The sequence below is a fragment of the Enoplosus armatus genome, chromosome 13 (genome assembly GCF_043641665.1).
Source record: "Enoplosus armatus isolate fEnoArm2 chromosome 13, fEnoArm2.hap1, whole genome shotgun sequence".
Lineage (NCBI taxonomy): Eukaryota > Metazoa > Chordata > Actinopteri > Centrarchiformes > Enoplosidae > Enoplosus > Enoplosus armatus.
In genome coordinates this window covers 7,198,427-7,218,452 of record NC_092192.1, presented here as the reverse complement: position 1 = coordinate 7,218,452, position 20,026 = coordinate 7,198,427, and the positions used below count along the sequence as shown (strand labels likewise).

The window sequence follows — 20,026 nt, the reverse complement described above, 5'->3', positions numbered from 1 at the left end:
GAGGATGTCAAACAATTGATACCACAAGGATAAACTCTGATTTATTTGTCAGTCCTAACTGTGAGTATAATATTGACATGAAGTTTCAAATTTATCAAAATAAATGTCACATTTGGCTTTCCAAATACGCTAAATGTTAAATAGTGTTAAAATATAGAACTGACACATTCTAGCCAATCAGTTTGGATGATGAAATAGAAGATCATTAGTTAAAAAATTAAAAAAAATAAAATTATTGTTATTGTTACTATAGCGCCACAAACACACATACAAACCCTAAGCGGACAGCAGTGTATCTTCAGAGTACAGGCCACATGAGAGAGAATGAAACAGACTTGAGGTTATATTTTACTCGAGACGACAACGACGACAATGCTCTTTATCCACAAGTCCAACAAAATCCAGCAATAAGTGAGACAGCATGAGTTATCAAACACCCGTTGAACAAGCAGAAATGTGACGTGTTTGACAGCGCTGCCCGCAGTCAACTCCCGACGAGCCACACCCAGTTTGTTTTACAAAGCCATACAGAGCTCGTTATGCTAATACAGAATAGTTATGAACGAGATACAAACAACGCTGATGGCAAGTAACGGTTGAGTCTAAATAGCTATGTTTGTAATGAAATTTAATATAAAATTCTAATCCACCCTCATTTTACTCTTTACCAGCAGTACAGTTAGTTACGGTTAGTTAGTCAGTAAGTAAACTAAAGTTATTACAAACAAGTTGACAATAAGTAAATACACTTTTTATTCTAGGGATGGTGAAGGCTCTCTAAATAAAACATTTTAGTATATTTAGTGGTCTCTTCAAATTTTTGCATTTTTAAGATTAATATTATCAGTTATCTTATCTGGTCTCGGCCACAACACACGGATAATTATCAGTTATTGTTATCAGACCTGAAATACCATGTCGGTATGTCTCAGAATTGATGATAAAGCCCAGCAACATTTTTACAAGAGACATACAGAAAGTGCTGGAAGAGAGGAGAGCTGTCCTGCAGCATCACTGAGCAGTGCCGTGGCAGATAAGACGATGTGAGACGACATTCTGGCCCCATCTGAACACTAACATATCAGATGAAATCGTTATGTGGGAGACTGTAAAAGGAGGAGGACTATAAAAGGAGTTTTCTTTCAAAGATGCAGGTATATTGCATTATGAATTAATAATGATGTCAATGGAAAATGTTTGTGAAAGCTTTAAATGGTTGGACCCTACAGCTGTGTACTTGAATTCACTGCAATTCACTGGACAGGTTTTATTTTTGCTGTTACCTTTGATCGGACTCCAGCTGACCTGCGTAGGTATGCGTATGTGCATTGTGGACTTGTTGGCTACTGATCACTTGTGCTTGTTACAGCACTGCATATATGTATATGAACCACAGATGCAATTTAATGTACACTGAAAAACAAAGGCTCGCCATTTAAAAATAGAACAGAAGCAGGTCTTCCAATGCAGCACTGCTTATAAAGAAGCCAATATGTGGCAGCAATTGAAGTGTTGTGACATTTTGCATTTTTGTCCCTCAGTGTAGATGTCACCAGTAATGAGGCTCAGTGATAAAACGTGTGTGTCTGTGAGGCCCTCTTGGCTTCCCAGGAGACTGAGAGCCTCACAAAAAACACAGCAGTTTTAGTGCCTCCTGTCATTGCCTTCTTCTTTGTCTCTACATCTCTATCCCTCTCTCTTTCTGCCATCTGTCCATCTTAATTGCAGACGTGCTTCCTCATGATGGCAGGATAAAATTGAGTGTGCTCATCAGCACCGCCTTCCATCATCTCGAGTGCCGCTGTTTGATCAATTGATTAGAGAATCAAACCAAGCATAGAGGTGAAAGAAAGGCTATGTGCTTCTTTCTAAAAATACTGTCCTCTCTTTACCATGATTCTCCAGGGTTCTTTTTGTCACTTTCCCTTATACATTCAGCATAAAATTACAGTTTAGTAATAATCGAACTACTGCATAAGACTGCATGACTACTAGATAAGGCAAAGTAGATCATAATGTCCACACACAGTTGATTAGGAGGCAGTTTTGTCTTGCAATGCAGACAAAGTGGGTGGAGAAATGTAAATAACTACCACCAGAATTTTATTTGAGCAAACAGGGCAAACCCACTGGGTTTCAGTTAGGGGAGATCTGATGCTTTTCCCTACCATATTACCTCTTTATGATAAGGCTGATTGGATGGGTGTATTTTTACATACAGCCTAAATTCCCAGTGCAGTTAGGATTATGTGATAAGATTATGAGAACAGTAGGGATGCTGAGAGATATGCACAATAGGGAAGACCCGAGAATCAATACTTCCTAACCTCTTGAGCCTGAGCCTGTTTTTCTTTGACTTGTGCTCCTCTTATTTCCACACTTACATGTCTCAGGCATGTCATATATTGTCATATTCGGGACACATTAGGCTACTCAGAAATGCCATCGTTTGGCATTTAACGTAAAAGTATTTTAACACAATTTGCCTCCACAGTGTTGAAGGGGACTACCTCAACCTCTGAGCTGCAGGTCACATGCATTGAAGGGAAAATGTGCTAGCTGTGTCCTTTACATCTAACATATGTATAACAAGCGAGAGATAATGCAAGACAGAGTATTATTACACTCACGCCATGGCCACATGCCACACAAGACCGGGTGTGCTAAAATCTATTTTTCAAAGTTTGTTTGTTGTTTGTTTAACTGACGGCTATCTGGTAATCAAGCAGCAGTACTGTTGCTATGGTTACCTGCCGCTATACCTTGTGTAATAATTTACAACAGTAGTGAATTAAATGGTGTGGTGTTACACAATTTGAACAGATGCAAGCCAATCAGAAACTAATATTTTGCGTGGCTTGGCAAGATTTGTACCTCCACTGTGGCTTCACATACTGAAGAGGCAGTCGTGGTACTGTGAGCTGAATTTAAATAAAAGCACTCTCCAAATGTCTTGATAGTGTAGTGTTATTGACGTCATGGTCTGTTTTAAGTTTGCCTACTTTATTGAGTTTTGTGGTTGCAACAGAGTTTAAGTGTGTATACTCAATAAGATTGTTATAGCCTCTCGAAAAAAAACCAGTACAAACAAATCTCTGAGTGCTACATGCCTCCATCTTGGATGCCATTTAAAACACCCACACAAAACAAGAATCTGACATTGCTGCCACATATACTGACATTTTGTGGGAATGCAATTTGAACAGCAGGGCAATTCAAGCCAAGCTGTGTCCGTTACAAAGTCTGTTTTCCTCGCTCTCTTCTATGCGTTGCTATGCAGGCCGGCACTCTTCATTCAAGGACCCATATGTTTATATGTGCCCACTTACTCTCTCTCTCCACCTCTCTCTGGCTCTTAATTCCAGTCAACAACAAAACTCTCTGCTAGAGTTAGCTGCCTGTGTGCCAACATGCCAACATTGCAATTTCAATATATTTGAGCAGCAGCTTCAGTTACTGCCTGATATGTGAAGTATATTGACACTTGGACCTTTTTAAGCTACTGCCTGAGTAGGACTAAAAAGGCAGCCAGAGGAGGAGCAGGGAAGGAGAGCTGAATCTATCAGTGTTTGTGTTTTCACAAGAGTTCATCTATCTACAGTCAATAGTTATTCCCTGATGTCTGTTACTTAGAAAGAAGGGACCTGTCTTATCTAACAGTAATTCATTAGTGCACCAACAAGCTACTTAATGAGCTAAATGAAAAGGAGCCAAGAGGGGAAAAAATGGCAATGTATGTAAGTGATAATACCTTCACAGGCGTAACTTTGATGAATCCTAAAATAGAAAAAAACCCCAACAAATTCTAGCTTTTTTTCCCTGCATCATTAACTGGAATGGTTTCGTGTTTCCAGTGATGCTCACTGGCACGATCTGTCCTCTAAACATTTTCATTCATTCAAATTTGTTTCTAGCTTCTAGAGACAAAGTCATAAGCAGCAGCTTCACTACATTTACATAAATGTTTATGCGCTACTAGATATAACACATGTTAATTAATGTCCTCCCTACAGAGGGGTGGGTGGAAACAATTTGCTACTGCCATTCAACTACAACCACTTTCACAAATAACCTCCACAACCAATAACAATAAATCATTTCTGAAAATACAATACGGCAATCTTGAGTTCATAGGGTGGTGGCTGAGGTTGTTTTCGCTTTCCTTTTATACAGTCCCGAACCAGAAAAACCTCAGACACCACCCTGATGAAGCCAAGATAGCTGAAAAACTTTAGTGAACACATGGTGTACTGGAGGAGAATTATGTTACATGTTTTAATTTGGATTAAAACATATTTTAATCCGGATTAAAACAGGATCTTGCATTGCAACTCACACTGGTCAGCACTTTGCCGTGTGTACATCCTCAAAGTCAATAAATTGTTGAGTTTTCTGAGTTGTCATGGAGATGGTTCAGTTATCATCAAGCGACCTAAGAATGGCATTTCAAGGTCAAGGAGGCCATTAACATCCGACGTCAGAGACAGGGGCTATAATCTCCAAAATTTCTATGCCTGTTTTTTAAGATGAAAATGGAAGGGAAGCTCAGACTCAAACAACAGGGAATTTCTAGCAAACACTGACCTTCAAGAGCAAATAATAATCCTAATGTCCTAATGACTTGGATGCAATGGGCTAAGGACAAAATCTGCTTTTATTCATCAGGCTTGCTCTTTCCATACCAAGTCCAGACAACAACAGCTTCAGAGAAGGGATGTCTGAGGGGTTATGTGTTGTTGTCTGCAGCCTTAATGTTTTGTTGTGACGTATCACCTTTATTCATCTGCGTCTCCATCATCTTTACTTTTCCCTCACTGCCAGGCCCAATTTCACCCTTTTCTTCTCTCTCATGAAAGTCCCCATTAATGGGTCTCTCATTTCACATTTTCTGCTCTGCCTACTGCCCGTCTTTTCTCTCTTAATCTTTCTTCCCTTACATTTCTGTGGAAAGAAAAAAACAAGACAAGATGAAATAAAGTGACGTTATTTAGGTTGTTGTTTTTATTCAACATAATACTGTTAGCTTCACTACTTGGAAATGCCATCTTTTTAGGGGTTGCGTTATGGCATACCAGTTGGATTACATTTTAGGTGTCAAGTTTAATATACTCCAACTTTTATTTATGAACAACACCCACGTTGCACCCTACTACTACTACCCTGGTTTTGTTCCTCTTTTATGGATACAGCACTTACTTTTCAAATCTGGATTTTACGACAGCTCAACATCATACACAAAGCATCTCACAGTGTACTGCTTCACCAACTACAAGTTTGCAAAGAACTAATTTAGCAAACATTACTTTCTGTGTCCAGCTTTATATACATGCTAACTTAGACAGCCCTGATCGTCCCAATGACTGATGCTCCTTACTGTGTTTATCACACAGCAGGTACCCCAGTACAAGAAGGCAGGTGCTGAAAACGTACCAGAGTGTTGTGTTAAGCGCAGAAGGTATCACCTACCAATATAATTATAGTAGAGAAGAGTATTATTGCTTCATATGATGGTAAGCATTGCGCATGTTCTGTCTGCCTAAAAGGTTTTCTTTCCGCTTTGATTACAAATTCTCAGCCTGAAAAATTGTGAACCAACCCTCTGGGACTGCAACAATATAAAAACTACAGCTTTATGGGTACAAGTCATAATCAAAATGTAAATGTAGTCGGGGGTAGCCCCACTACTGAAAATGAAAACACTGTAGAATAACCTGCCCTTATGGAGAGAATGCTATTTTCAGTTATTCCCTATTCATTCAAGGCATAACCCTATTATTCCTAACCTTTTCATCAAATGAGCACAACTCCCTCTTTCTCTGTGGTTACGGCAAATTCATTTAACCACTCTACTCTATTCCCTCTTCAGTAGCAGTATATAAAAACCCTACATGTTCATCCTTGTTGGCTGTCAGTATGCTGCGACACTTCTCAACACTAACACAACTATCTAAGCCTGCGGCTGCATGCCACTGCCACGCTTCATCATCCCAGCTACACCTGCACCATCACTCAGTTAAATATTAAGACAGTGTTTATGCATACTAGAGAAACATTAAGGTGTGTATAGTACATATATAGTGTAAAATGACATATACTTATACTTGGACGGATGGAAAAATGCAGACAGACAGACAGATGCAGCATTGATTTTATGTACTGTTCAGATCACATCTGTTGTTAAAGAAATTGGGTTATTTTGCTATTATCATCTTGCCCTTTATCTATTATCGTTTTATTGTTCAACATTACGGCCTTGTGCAGACAGGATTTCTGCAGTATGATCGACATTTATTTCGAAATATGGCATCTTTCCATCTGACCTTTTTCGACCTTTTTCACAGCAGATATTTTGACTTATCATGGCCGGAAAAGCCCAAGTGTAAATAATGGCATTAATGATGATGCATTTCATTCACGAGTTTATGTCATGCTTCTTCACTGGAATGGCTTACTGGGCAACTAAAATGGAATGAAGCCATCGTTAATGTTATTAGTAGTTATACCTGTGCTTTTCCTGCTATGACGCGTGCAAATGTGTATTTGGGAGTTTCAGTGTGAGTGACTCTGGACCCTGATAACTGGATTGGCAAGATACACAGATCTGCTGAGCTCCCACATAAACTAATATGTTATCGAATCTTTTATCTCTCCTCCCGCTTTCTCATTAGCAAAAGGCAGTGTACAAAACATTCAGAAAGCAGCTTCTAATTTTAGCCGAAGCTGACAAACGTCACCAGCAGAAAGTCACATCAGCTGTCACTAATTAACATAAATTCTGTGAGTAACTTGATGACGGACCAAAGTTAAACTTGGCTGTTGTTGGGTTTGTGTGTGCTCTCTGCAGTCAGTGTCTGTACTCTGCCAAAGACTGCTTACGTGGTAAGGAAGCATCATTCTGTAACACAAGGTGTGCCAAACTAAGTAGGCTACTGTTATTTTAATGTGCCATTCACAGGTTGTGAATAGCGGTGCTAATTTTGAATTTTTTTTCTGACCGATAGCCGACCCTCATTAACCGATTAAAATGTACTATTTAGATTGGACGAATGTCTGTGACCCATTAGAAAATGACCAGTATGCCTATTGCAAATGTTTTTCATAAAAAAGGGTTTGTTTCTATATGTGCAATAGCAGCACAAACAACAACAGAACATGAGGATTCACACATGAAAACACTCCAGCACTGAGATCGCTGTATAAAACATTTAGTAGGCATAACAGCCTAGCTCTCCCGTGTAGAAAAATATTTTAGAACGTATCAATATAAAGAGCCAAGCAAACAGGAGCCAGACTTTTGAGATAGACTAATCAATTATCAAAAACAGCCGTATGGTTAACAAAACGGAAACTTGTAGTGCAACTTTGTGCACTGTTTGTTTAAAAAAAAAAAGAGTTTAATTAATGTTAAAAAAATACTCCCTAAATAAATGTAATAAAAGCGTAGAGCCTTGTATACTGTAATTGTACCAAAGCTGCCACCAACCCAGTGTGGATTTGTCAGCACATCTTGGTTGCTCTGCAGGTATCCAAGATGGCCCCCAGGAAGTTGACACAAAGTCAAAATCAAAAGGCTTTCACCTGGACCTTTTTGCTTAATTTCTAGCTCTTCTTTTTTTCGTTCTGTTACACCCCTAAGAGACTCTATTGTTCCTCTGTTTACATGTTTTGTATTGTTTTGGGGGGGGGAAAGACAATCTGGCACGACTTATTATTTCCCAAAGGCTTTGAGAGTGCATCCTGCATAATTATGTGAATTCACGTATTCGCAAGATTTCACCCCAGGGTCGACTTTAAATTCTGGCACCAGTTGACAGCTTTTTAAGTTCCAATTCTGGCCAGATAGACGGAGGAGGGAATGCCTGGGAATACGTTTTTTTGTGTCAAGGGATTTCAAAGGACAGAACCACCAGGGCAAAATTACATTCCACAGCCGGCTGCCAACTTGGCAAAGCCCAAAGTAAGTCAGACTTAGAACAGACCAGGGGGTGTACATGCTTCATTTCACAAAGAATTAGGATGACCGCGGGGCTGTGTGGTATGTGTCTCTGCGTATGTCTTTTTGACAACCTGTTAGGGCTTTATGTTTCTGTTATGCAGAGAAGATTTGTTAAAGGGTTCATTTTTCCGGGCAAGGACGCGTTTGCTCACAGGGGTAGTCTTTTTTTTCCTCTCTTTGGCCCGCAAATCTCTCGTGTGCCATCATGATAGATGCAACCAGGCAAGCTCATTCTCATTCAGTTTTTTCTCTCAACTTGAGAAAATTGCTTAAACTTGAGTGTTTAAGCAATTATCTCAAAATTGTTGTAAATGGATGAACAAACAAAAGCTGAGTTTAGCACACACAGAAAACATTAGGCAAATGTAAGGCTACTTGCTTGTTGTTGTCAGCTGTTACCGTTAACAAAAGTACAATAAAAACCAAATTAAACAGAGCAGATTTAGGTGTAGGATGTCAGATACACAGCATACACCTCTCTGTTCATGCAGCCTTGTACTTTAAATAAGCTGAATGTTTAAACTACACCCAACAATGTTTTGTCCAGAGTTGCTTGTGTAAAAACGGCTGTATTAAGACATGTCATCAGGGAGTACAAATATTGATGAGGTCCAATGATCACTATCTTCTCTCCTTGTCAAATTTCACACTATTTAGGATCAGAGCAAGAGAATTTACATGTGAATTACACACTTGAGTTTTTAAAAAATGGTGTTTTCCATTCATTATTTATCCATTTTGAGTAACTTTTGTACTGTTACCTTACCAGAACTGTGGCTCTGAACCATGCTTGAGAGACCTTGAGAAAGGGCGAGTATAAGATAAATATGGATTGCAATTTGTTGGCTGAGGTTTAAATGAAACATATTCAGGCTTTGTTTGTACTAGCTTGCTCAAGTTTCACTTAGCACTTTCATCTGGTATTGTTCTGAGACTCCAACTTTTACATTAATAACCATTAGCTTAAAAAGCCATTTCAGGAAAATACATTGTAGAGCATATAAATGATATTAAAAAGAGTAAACCAGATCTGTTCTATATGAAAATTGAGATAACTTCTATTATGATTTGGTACTATATAAACAAAATTTAATTGAAACAGACAGGTTTCAATAAACCTTTTCATTTTGGTTATGCGTATGACAAATGCTAGAAATCATCAACACAGTTATAACCAGCCGCAAATCTATTTAAACAGTGCCAACTAACCCTTTCCATTACCACCGAACCTGTTACCTGCAATCTTCTGTCACTTTGTAAACATTTGTTCCCATAGGTATAAGCTACAACAAACATACTGTCTGTTTGGAAACACAGCAAAGGTCTAGGCAAGAACTACTGAATTCCTTGTAGCAATAGATTCTATCTTTCAGATAGCATGACCAAATAACATCCATGTGACTGTTAACCTCTCATCCTCACTGTCTGCCCATTTCTCCTGTCAATTCCTCTTCTTTTCAAAAGTGAGCAGAGAGACAGAGAGGAAGACACAGATTTCTGCATAACACTGCAATGTAACTAGGCAACACTGTCGGCCCCTATTCTCTCAACTGCCTCACAGATAAAACAGAGGTCCTTAATATAATAACATATAAAAAAGGAAGACAGTAAACAATGTCTGCAGGGTTTGTTAACAGTGGATACGGCATCAAATTGACCCTAATTTTTCTATAGGTTTGTTTTGTAGTGCTTTCATAAGATTTAGTGATCCCTGTGGTGGCCGCATTAGAGGTCCTCACCTCTTGGGCAACACCTCTTGACTGTGCTGTATTTCTGGACACAAACATGTTCAGAAGTATTTTTCACACTGATTGTTTCATGTTTTGATACATTTTGTCAGGTTAATCTTGCTCACTAACACGCTCCTGTATGCACTTGATATCTAATCGCTGTATTGTAAACCTAGCTGCAGAGCACATTGGTGAGTATAAGCATTTGGGTTTAAAGATTTTCTAAATGGAGTCAGGTGTCTTTTGACTGATTTATGTCCACTGACATGAAAAGAAAGTCCTGTATTATGTCACATAATAATTGTATTATTATGTGACTTTAAACCTGATTTCTGCATCATGCTAGGTTTTTCTGTTTGTTTGTTTTCATTTATTAATATGAACAAACTATTTTTGGAAACTTTCAAACTGATAATAATGAGCCAAACACTTAATCTATGAACATATCCCACAGCAGTTAGAGGAGGTTAATAGTCACATATTAAAATTAGCATTTCCTATGTTTGCAAGCTCTTGGCTAGCTAGCCTTTCAGACCTCAGGCAAATTATGTTAATGGTTAATGTTTAAAGATTAATATGTCACATGCTCTCAAGTTGACCGTAGTTATGAACACATACAAAACGCTACGCCAAGTTGTACCTAGTTTTGACGTAAACTAACATAACCAACATAACTATAACATTTATGACGCAGAAAACTGGCGTTTACTTTATGGAAGAAGCGTTAAACAATCGGCAACTTACCTGCTATCCTGTCTTCTAGTTAACTAGTTTTCGACTAGTTTGTGAGTCGAAAAACGTCCACTGGCGAGTGCACTTTCATAGGAAACACGCACTTTACTGAATAAATGTCCTAATCCAAGTAAAAAAGTGTCAAACAAAAGTGGAAGAATTTAGTGAACTGCTAGTTTTAGAAGCGCTCGTTGTCCATCCAAAACAAAAGTCATTTCAACGGATTGACAAACGACGTGGCCAATGGCGGTTACTATCACTGAACGAGGTAACCGCCCAGGGCCAAAGCAAACCAATCCGCTGTCTTTCAATTCAATCAGCCAATCAGAACAGCGCGTCTCTACCTGACAACCACATGTATTTTATTGACAGCTAAAGTCGCCCAGTAGTAAATCTGAAGCTTTGAAACGCTCAGAGAAATGAGAAATGTAGACATTAAATGCCAAATATTTAAAATCTAGCTAATTTGGAGAATAATGAACATTCTAAATCGCCACCACAACATTTAATTTTTCAGGGTCATGAAAGTGGTGATTCATCAGTTTTAGATTGGTTTGGCGCCATCTTTTGGACATATTTGTCACAGCATTCACTTAAATCATATTTGAGCTTTCAACCTAAAATTTGATAATAGTCTTCATAGACGTGGCGAGGGACGGATCCTGTGAATTTGAGCTGTGCTGTATTTGCAAAATGAGTTGAAATAGGAAAATAAAATGTCTTTGTTTTTCTGTGTTTACACCTCAAAAGTAACATTCAGAGTGTTTGTTTTGCAACGATCCCATCCCAAATTATAAATAATTAAATGGGTATACCAATGGGTTAAAATGCACCAGCTGACGTCTCCCGTACCACAAGTCATAACATATGAGACATCAAGAAGGGAATGCACTGTTTCACAGAAGTTGAACTGTGCTAAATTTGACAACAAATGTGTTTTGTCAGACTATTTTTATTCACTTCATTTTTCTTTGCAACCCTGATTTGATTTATGGCTGATATGATTGATTTATAGCCCTGTAAGTGTTTCTCTAGCTTGATAGAGAGTGATGGTGATGGCCTCAGTGGGAAGCAGCACAGTGCCTGTGTGTGTGTGTGTGTGTGTGTGTGTGTGTTGCACAGGATATTTACCATGGAGTTTGGTTCCTGGGAGGAGGTACGGGACATGCCGGCTGTATTCACGCTGCCTCGCCTGCTGCTCTTGTGCCCTTCAGCCAGCCAGCACCCTGAGGTTCCCAGCAGAGTGGCCACAGCCACAGCCCAAACACCCAGGCTGCCCATGAGTGTCTACCTAAAACACAATGCACACAAAGACCTTAGACCAAAGACTCACTCTGTTGCAGTTTCCAAAAATAAAACACGTTACACAGCTCGATAGTCCTCTTCATATTCATCTGGGTTAAAGGGGAATGTTTACTGGTCTATACTGTTCCTGAGCGCTACAAAACTGAGACATAATCTTCTTTATATGTTCTGTTTTCAATACGATTAAAAGAACCATGTCAAAGTTGTGTTATTGTGTATTATTGTGTAACTTTAACTGTAAATCTTCACGCCTTATTTGTGATTTTAATCTCCCTTAATCCTATTTGTATGCAGATGCACACTTGTTTCAGTTGTGATTGTGGGTCAAACTCTGTGTTCTCTACAGAGAAGATAGAAGACAGATGTGCTGAAACCACAAATAAACTCATTACGTGTTTAGGGGTATATGTTTGTTTCAAAAAGGTCTGTAGGATAAGTGAGACAGACGAGAGCAAACATTTCCAAACCAGAGTCTTCAGCGAGCCTTATTTAATTTGTTTTTTCCAGGCATGACATGACAAGAGGAGATGTCTTTGCTAAAATATGATACCAGTTACTCAATAACTCTGTGTTAAAAGCATCTCTAACTTACTTTCCAATCCTTTTAATAAGATTCATACATTCAGTACATGCGAGACAAATGCCTGAAATGATGTTCATAAATGCACACAGTCACACACAATGGAACAAATACTGCACGCTAAAATACACTGATCATGCACACACATGCACATGGACACAACATCAAAGCCCACACTGATGGGGATAATTATCTGTTTTACAAAGGACACAGAGAATCTTTTGATGTCAACAAAGAGACAACCCTCTGAAGTCATAAATGAGTGGAGTGTGGCATGGGAGCTTAAAATATAAACTCAGAAGATCAATTTCACTGCTGTCACACACACACACACACACACACACACAACACAACACACAAACCTTCAGGAAAAAACACACAAAGCCTCCCCACTCACAAGTACAGCACTGGCGAGTGAATAGCATGGGAAGTAGCTGCACCTAAACATTTCTGTTTTTCAAATAATGACTAGTTCCTTTGGTAAATTATATGAATAGCTAGAATTGCCACCCTGTAGTTGTATGTGTCCACCAACCAGTCAAGTTGTAGTTTACATCCATGTCTGTCCAGACTCATGTAATATATGTAGTGAATGAATTTAATTAAAGGTATAAAGTGTATTTTTTTGCTAAATGGAAGTGATCATTATATTGATGATCATACAGTAGGTATGATTCAAGTGAAGATACACTGTTAAAGTGATTAATGATGTATTCTTAGAGTATAGCAACACAAAATCTGGTGCTTTTGTTTTCTCCTGGCATTTTTAGATGCTTCTCTATGAGCTGTAGGTGAAACTCACTCACTCACTCACAGGATCAGGATTAGCTCGGCGCGCTCCAATACGTTGTTTTCAGTCATGCAATTGAGATGACGCTTGAAATTCAGAAAGAGGCACAAAGTGAAAGGCGGAATGGACAGTGCTAGTTATTGTTTAATCATTTAGTTGTCCTAGTCATGTGTGTGAAATCGGAAATCGCCCCAATTCATTCTTAAATTATGGCTTGAAACCTATTTTGAGGTCACAATGACCTTTGACCTTTGAGTTAAAAGGGTCATAACCAACTGTGAAATGTGGCCACAATCTGCCCTTCTGTTCCTATCCTATGTATCCCATTGAACATCTGTATGAAATTTTGTCATAATTACAGCATCAATTCTTGAGTTATGGGCAAAAACATGTTTGTCAAGGTCATTTTGAAGTCACAGTGACCTTTGACCCCCAAATTTGAATAAGTTCATCCTTGAGTCCAAGTGGACATTCATGCTAAATTTGAAGAAATTCCCTCAAGGCGTTCCTGAGATATCGCGTTCATGAGAAAAAGGACGGACGGACAACCCAAAAACAAAATGCCACAGCTATCATCAGCAGACATTTAATAATTCAGTGTTAGAATGTGTTTTACTGCTCGAGAGGACTTAACCTCGAGAGCTGAATGAACCAGACAGCTTTTCATTTCTGGAATAAGATCCCCAAATTATGTTCACAGGAGGGAAATACTGTAATAATAAGACAACCTTACATTAAAATGCGATCCAATACACCAAGAATACAAACTGCAGACACATTAAACAGCAAAGTGTTGAATTAGCAGCACTCTGTGATACAGTTGCAACAATGATGAACACTATCAGCTATAGAGAAGTAGTATTAATTGCAGGTTTGTTGTACTGGATCGTACTTCTGTTATTTTGTCCGCCCCCTGGTCTAATGCCCTCCAGAATAACTTGGCATTTTGCACTGATGAGAAATATTTATTGGCCTCCATCAAAGCACTGACTTCTTGTCTGGTCTTATCAGCTGATGCGGGTCTTTATTGTTGTACTGTGTGACACGGCAGTTTGTCATGTGTGTTATTGTACTTTCAGGTAATGTGTTTATTGTTTTTACCATGGTCTTATACTTTATTATGTGGCTTTATTGTGTGTTTTACAGCAGAACCAGTCTGAGAACAAATTTCCCTCAGGGGGCCATAAAGTTTGCAGTTGAACTGAAACAAGGGCACAAAAACACATGATGCATCTCAAACAATGCAGGTGTTTATGGTTAAGTGTCTGCAGCAGCTCTTCACTAGAATATTGAATATTACAAGGGTGCCGTGATTCACCTTGACCTGTAATGCCCTGGTCCTGCAGGCTTAAATTTTATTCCCTGCTTTACATATCTACTTTGGCTTTTTGCAATAAATAAACAAACAAATCTTTAAAAACATTTTATCAAAATTAATTTTCACCTTGTTCTTGTTCTGACTTCTCCACTGACTAATGATTAATTCAATCATCTCTGCCCTGCAGGAACAGTAAAAATAGCAATACCACAATGTAAAAACACTCAATTAAACTAAAGTCCTGCATTCACAATTTTACTTAAGTAACATGTTACGAACCTCTACTTAAAGCTGCATTTATCTTTTTTATGGGGGGGCAGAAATGCCCCTGTCAGTATGATACTATATTTTATTTACTGTAAAACAATGCATCATATTTCATATGCTTATTATATGTGTAACAAAATCTCAACTCAAGCTTACTCCCAGCTTTCAACTGCATCTCGCAGTCTTTTTCAGCAAATGGAGCTGGCTGAGGTGTCACACTGTGAGACGTGGTTGAAAGCTCAGGGAAAAAGCTAGTAAGTTGACCTTTGAATCGAGATTATTTTGTCACACGTACGGTTTCCAGATGGTCAAGAATAAACTTCTGTGCCTAAAATCTAAAGTCATTATCTGCAAAGTAACTAAAATAAGCATAAAACTCAAATACTCCAGTACCCCAGAAATGTACATAATTATAGTATTTGAGTAAATGTACCACTGCTAACGATACACAAAATCATATAAGTTCTGTCAGTGTAAACATCACTCGACAAGGAACCACCAGCATCATTCTGCTAGTTAGCCCGAGGCTAATGGGCCCTCACAGATGAGAGCTCACTCTTGTGAAATTAAACACCAAATGAGATCTGCCAGTCACTGTCTTAATGTGCTGCCTGGCCCCCTGGCATTGGCCCACACACAGCTACACACATTCATACATGAGTGTACACTCGACTACACACACACACACACACACACACACACACACAAACAGAGCCCTGGTGGTGTTGAATGAATGGTCCATTTTGAAATTCATCAGGAGGGAGAAAGTCTATGAGGAAGCCATTATTTGACCAGCATATTAAAAAGCTTAGAGACAGACTCTTTAAAACCAGTGCACCCTTTGGCAGCTTTGCTCAGATCAGACTTGTTCAGTGAGGGACCTGCATTATAAACAGACTCAATGTGCTGAAAGTTAAACACCAGCTACTCACATCCCGGCTAGCTTCTCTCCATATCTCTCATTTTTCATGTTTCTTTTATCACAACTTCCAATTTTCGGGACACAAAAGTATTGTAAGGGGCCTGAAGCGTCCTGTAGAGCTGCCTGCAGCTGGCCTATCTCCTTTTTCAGTCGCTTCCCTTCTGAAAGAAAATTTAATTTTCTTCATAAACATTACAGAGGAATTGGATTGAAGCCTTTTTAAATTATGAACTGACCAAGTCAGTGATTAGAGTGATTAGTTGAGTAACGAGCTGGTAATAATAGACACAAAACAAGAGGGAACGAACTACTCACCACATACAGCATTGCAATGCTTTTATTGCATGGACCAAGGAATCTGGTTTTGCCGTCTGTCACTGGAGTCACGTTTGGAAGGCATCACTTTACTGTCAGTATGGACTTAATGATTACAGCAACCAATAACTGTCTCAATGTAAATATGACCAAGAACTAAAGCTATTTTTTCTATTACTACTATAGCAACATCAGCTAAATGCCTGTAGTGTGCAGTGCTCAGGTACAGTAAAGAGCCATCTGCTAGCCTTCACATTTTCATAAAAGGCGTTCGGGGGAAAGCGACATCTCAAGTGCCTTTGAGACGCATCGGCTTCATTCAGCCAGGAGCTGCTTTTTTCTAGGTCGAGGTAAAATATTCATTTTCACCCACTGCTTAATTTTGATTGGCTGCAAAGATATTTTTAATGAATGCATGGATTGACACATGGGAAAAACACATACAAACATACGAGAGGATCATTGCTCACAGTAAGGAGCAAGTAAGTCTGATGTGGGATTGTTAAAGCTGTCACAGGTCTAAGAAATGCAACATTTGAAGAGTTTGAAATAAGGTTAATCATGTTGGAGAATCCTTTCAATATTGCTCAATACACAGTATTGTATTAGTGGCTTTTTGAATCTGGTTTTAAGTGGCTAAATGCAGTTTTTCACCATCAGGAGTCACAGATTAAATCAGGTATCTCAGCTAAAAATACAGATACAGTATTTATGCAAATGTTTCCAAACAGCTCAAAGTCACCTTGTATTATGTGGTTGACCAAACAATACACACCAAGAAACACTCTGAAATGTCTGAGATTATCCAGATATTCTTTTAAAATGTTGAATTTTTTTAACTAAACTAATACAACAGTGATCCCCTGGACAGCCTCATCCCACTTGTCGTTTGTCGCAGTCATATGAGCTACAAAACTTCTGCATCCAGCAGTTTCCTCAATATAAAAAATGCCCCAAAAATTGCATTAAACTAGGCTGACATATTATCGAGTATCAATGCACAAGTTTGTGAACTTGAATATGCAGTTTCTTTCATGACAATATGATTACACAGATGCAAAACAAATATCAAGAAACCAATTTGGACAAAATTAGGACCAATTTTTATTTGGTACAAAAATGAAAATTGCATGATCACAAACAAACTGTCAGGCTGCAGCTAGTGGTGATATGTGTCAGCAATATCATGTATGAGCATAATGCTCTACGGCGGTGATGTTGACTAATGTGTCTTGCTTCTTTTGTGGCTTTTTTTCTCATTTACAATTTTCAATTTTTGTTTTTTCCAGGGTGTAGCTCCCATATACTTGCATTGCTTGGTAGGAAAAATGTCCATTAACAACGCATGAGCAAAAAGCATTCACACGACATAGTCAAAACCCTGTTAGAATTAGTATGTAGTATAATATTTGGACACAGCAGGCGTTGAACTTTGACCTTTGAACCCAGTCAAAGAAAGAAAACATGACCCCATTCCAAGCAAAGATCTATAGTTCAAGAATATAGAACACATAGATCTTCAAATAAATATATAGATGATCAAATTAAAACAGTGCTTATTGTGTACATTTAGACTGAAGAATCATAGAATCAGTCGATTAATCAATGTGCCCCAAAACGACATTTCAGCCCTCAAGTGGCCGTAGTTGTTATGACAGGAGTAAAGGAGGAAGTAAGGTTAAGTCCTTATAGAGCAACAAAATCCCAGTAGGGAGGATGTCAGGGAGGGTGGATGGGTGGATGACTTCAACACAGGAGACTGCTGTTTGTTTCCTGTTTCCAATCATAGTCAACGTTGTTGTTTTTTTAAGCAAGACCATAAACCCTTCTATGTGTCGTTATAGAGTGCATGGGCTAACAACATATTTTGTTGTTTAATTTGGAGGAGTTGTTGACTTATAGTAACAACAGCAGTTGTGCTAACCTTGCTTGCTAAACAAAGACAATGCATTCGCAACATGTTTATTGCGATCAACGGGCTGGTGACCCTTCATCTATGATATTCCAAAATCAGATCAGAAGGTTTACAAAGTTGTAAAACAAAACCATTATTTTAGTACAGCATATTTCACAACATTGAATTGATATGACTGCTAAAATCGGACTAAACTAGCCCGACTGAAAGTACTGTTTTTGTCAAGAGACGCAGCCTAAAAACTTAAAACTGGCATGTAAATGAACACTGCACAACAACCTCTCTCACTCTCTCTGTAATGGCAGCAGGGGAAGGCCTCTAGCTGAGCTCTGAGACAAATTCAAGTGATCAGGCTGAGCTCTCCTTCCTGCTCTCTCTCCCAGCTCTGCGCTCCAGGTAGGTTTGCTGTCACAGTTACAAATGACACATGCAGTTCCAGTACGACAATCAGTCCCCACTCAGCAGGCTTCCTCCCTGCAAGTTGCTGAGTATTTAAAAAGATTACAAAGCAGGGCGGGAGGGACAGAAAAAATAACATCTGCGAACGCTGAACACCACATGCTGAAACTGTAAGGTTTGTAGTTCACCACCCTAATGTAAAATCTTTTGCATATTAAGCATTGTATTGAGCTACTTTTGCTTTGCAATCTCTGTACTTTTATATTTGAGAAAACACTCCTCAATTAATGGGAGGAGCACTGTTTTTGAAAGAGTTTTGTCAGCTTGGTCGACCTGCTACCCTTTAAAATTAGTAAGTAAAGATTTTCTGCCATCAATCATTTTGTTAAAGTAGGTGTCACTTTTTTTCCCAAATGGAGCATGCCCCATTTTGGAATAAACCTCTCTATATGCTCTTGCTCTGAGTGCTGCCTCAAACTGATGCTCTCTGCTATCATCCTGCGTCTGCCGGCCTATCTGCTTGCACTCAGGTTTCAAACAGCCCTTTCCTCAGACAGATGTCTATGTAGCATGAAATAGAGCCACCAAGGGGGGATTGCCTTTGCCCAAAATGTTTTCACGACACTTGGATGCGGCAGCGACTCCTTCGTCTGTATTTTTCATTCTTGTTCCTGTGTGGTTGGGGAAGATACTGAGGAGACCAGGGGTGTCAATCTGTCTGTCAGCCATGCATCAGGATCACACGCTCTAACCCAAGTGATCTTCCAGACACTCCAGGTGAACAGGAAACGCATCCTTTCAGGGTTTTTTTCCCTTTTATTTATTTATTTTTTATGACAAGAAATGTGATAAATCTCAGGATGCTCTGGAGTGGTGTTTCCCAAAGAGGATTTATACAGCACAGTAGCCCGGAAAGATAAGGTTATGAACTGTCATTCACTGCAATGTAAAAGGCTCATAAGCGCTGCCCCTTGGAAAGGAGACAGGTTGACAGCCATACCAGTTAAAAGCTGACGAGCCTTATCAGCCAGGGATCCAGGCAGCTCACAGTTAAAAAGATTTTACTCCAACACGTTGGAACTAATTAAGAAAGAAAAGATCTAATTAATGATGACGGTTAGCAGTTGGAACAAGAAAGGGAATATTCAGACATTTCTAGCCTTTATCAGTCTGGTGAGATTTATTTCAGCAATCCTCATGTTCACTTCCTGAAGGTTTAAACCAATGACTCTGTCACAAACCCATGTTGGTCTTAGAGAGACCTCCAACGACAACAAAAATGACATTCCCTTTATTTATCTAATCTCATTCCGAAAGGACCATAACAGTGTTTTGGCACATTTCAGCTCCTTAAAGCCGCATTAATCAGTATTTTCAACAATGGATCAAATGACAGTGTAATGTGAAAAGTGTCCCTTGTATTGAGGAACCCACAATATATTTTCACACATTTTTGGTCCCCTTCAGCTCTACAGAGCCCTTTAGAGTCTTTCAGCTTGTTGTTTTGGTTTTACCGCCCTCAACTTTGCATCATCCTCTTTTTCTGAAATAGGCAACTATTTTCAGCAAAAAAGCTCTGATAAACGTTACGGTACTTGTCCAGCAAGAAACCACAGACAGACTAAGCTAGCTACTAGCCCGTGGACATAGTGGAGCATTTAGCAGCTGATTTTTCTCAGGAGTTAGAGGCAAAAAAAGAGCTAACAGGAGAGAAACAGGAGAGAATATTGGATTCATTAGTCAGCTTCCCAGAAATA

General features: G+C 39.0%; 1 protein-coding gene across 1 annotated transcript in view; it reads right to left on the bottom strand.

Annotated features, from left to right (window-relative positions):
* fstl4 (follistatin-like 4) overlaps positions 1-11,739 on the bottom strand; it is a 175,773-nt gene extending 164,034 nt beyond the window's left edge. The window contains exon 1 of the mRNA XM_070917521.1: positions 11,590-11,739. Coding sequence (XP_070773622.1) covers positions 11,590-11,739 — 150 coding nt within the window. The remainder of the gene's footprint in view (positions 1-11,589) is intronic.
* Positions 11,740-20,026: the final 8,287 nt, after the last annotated feature.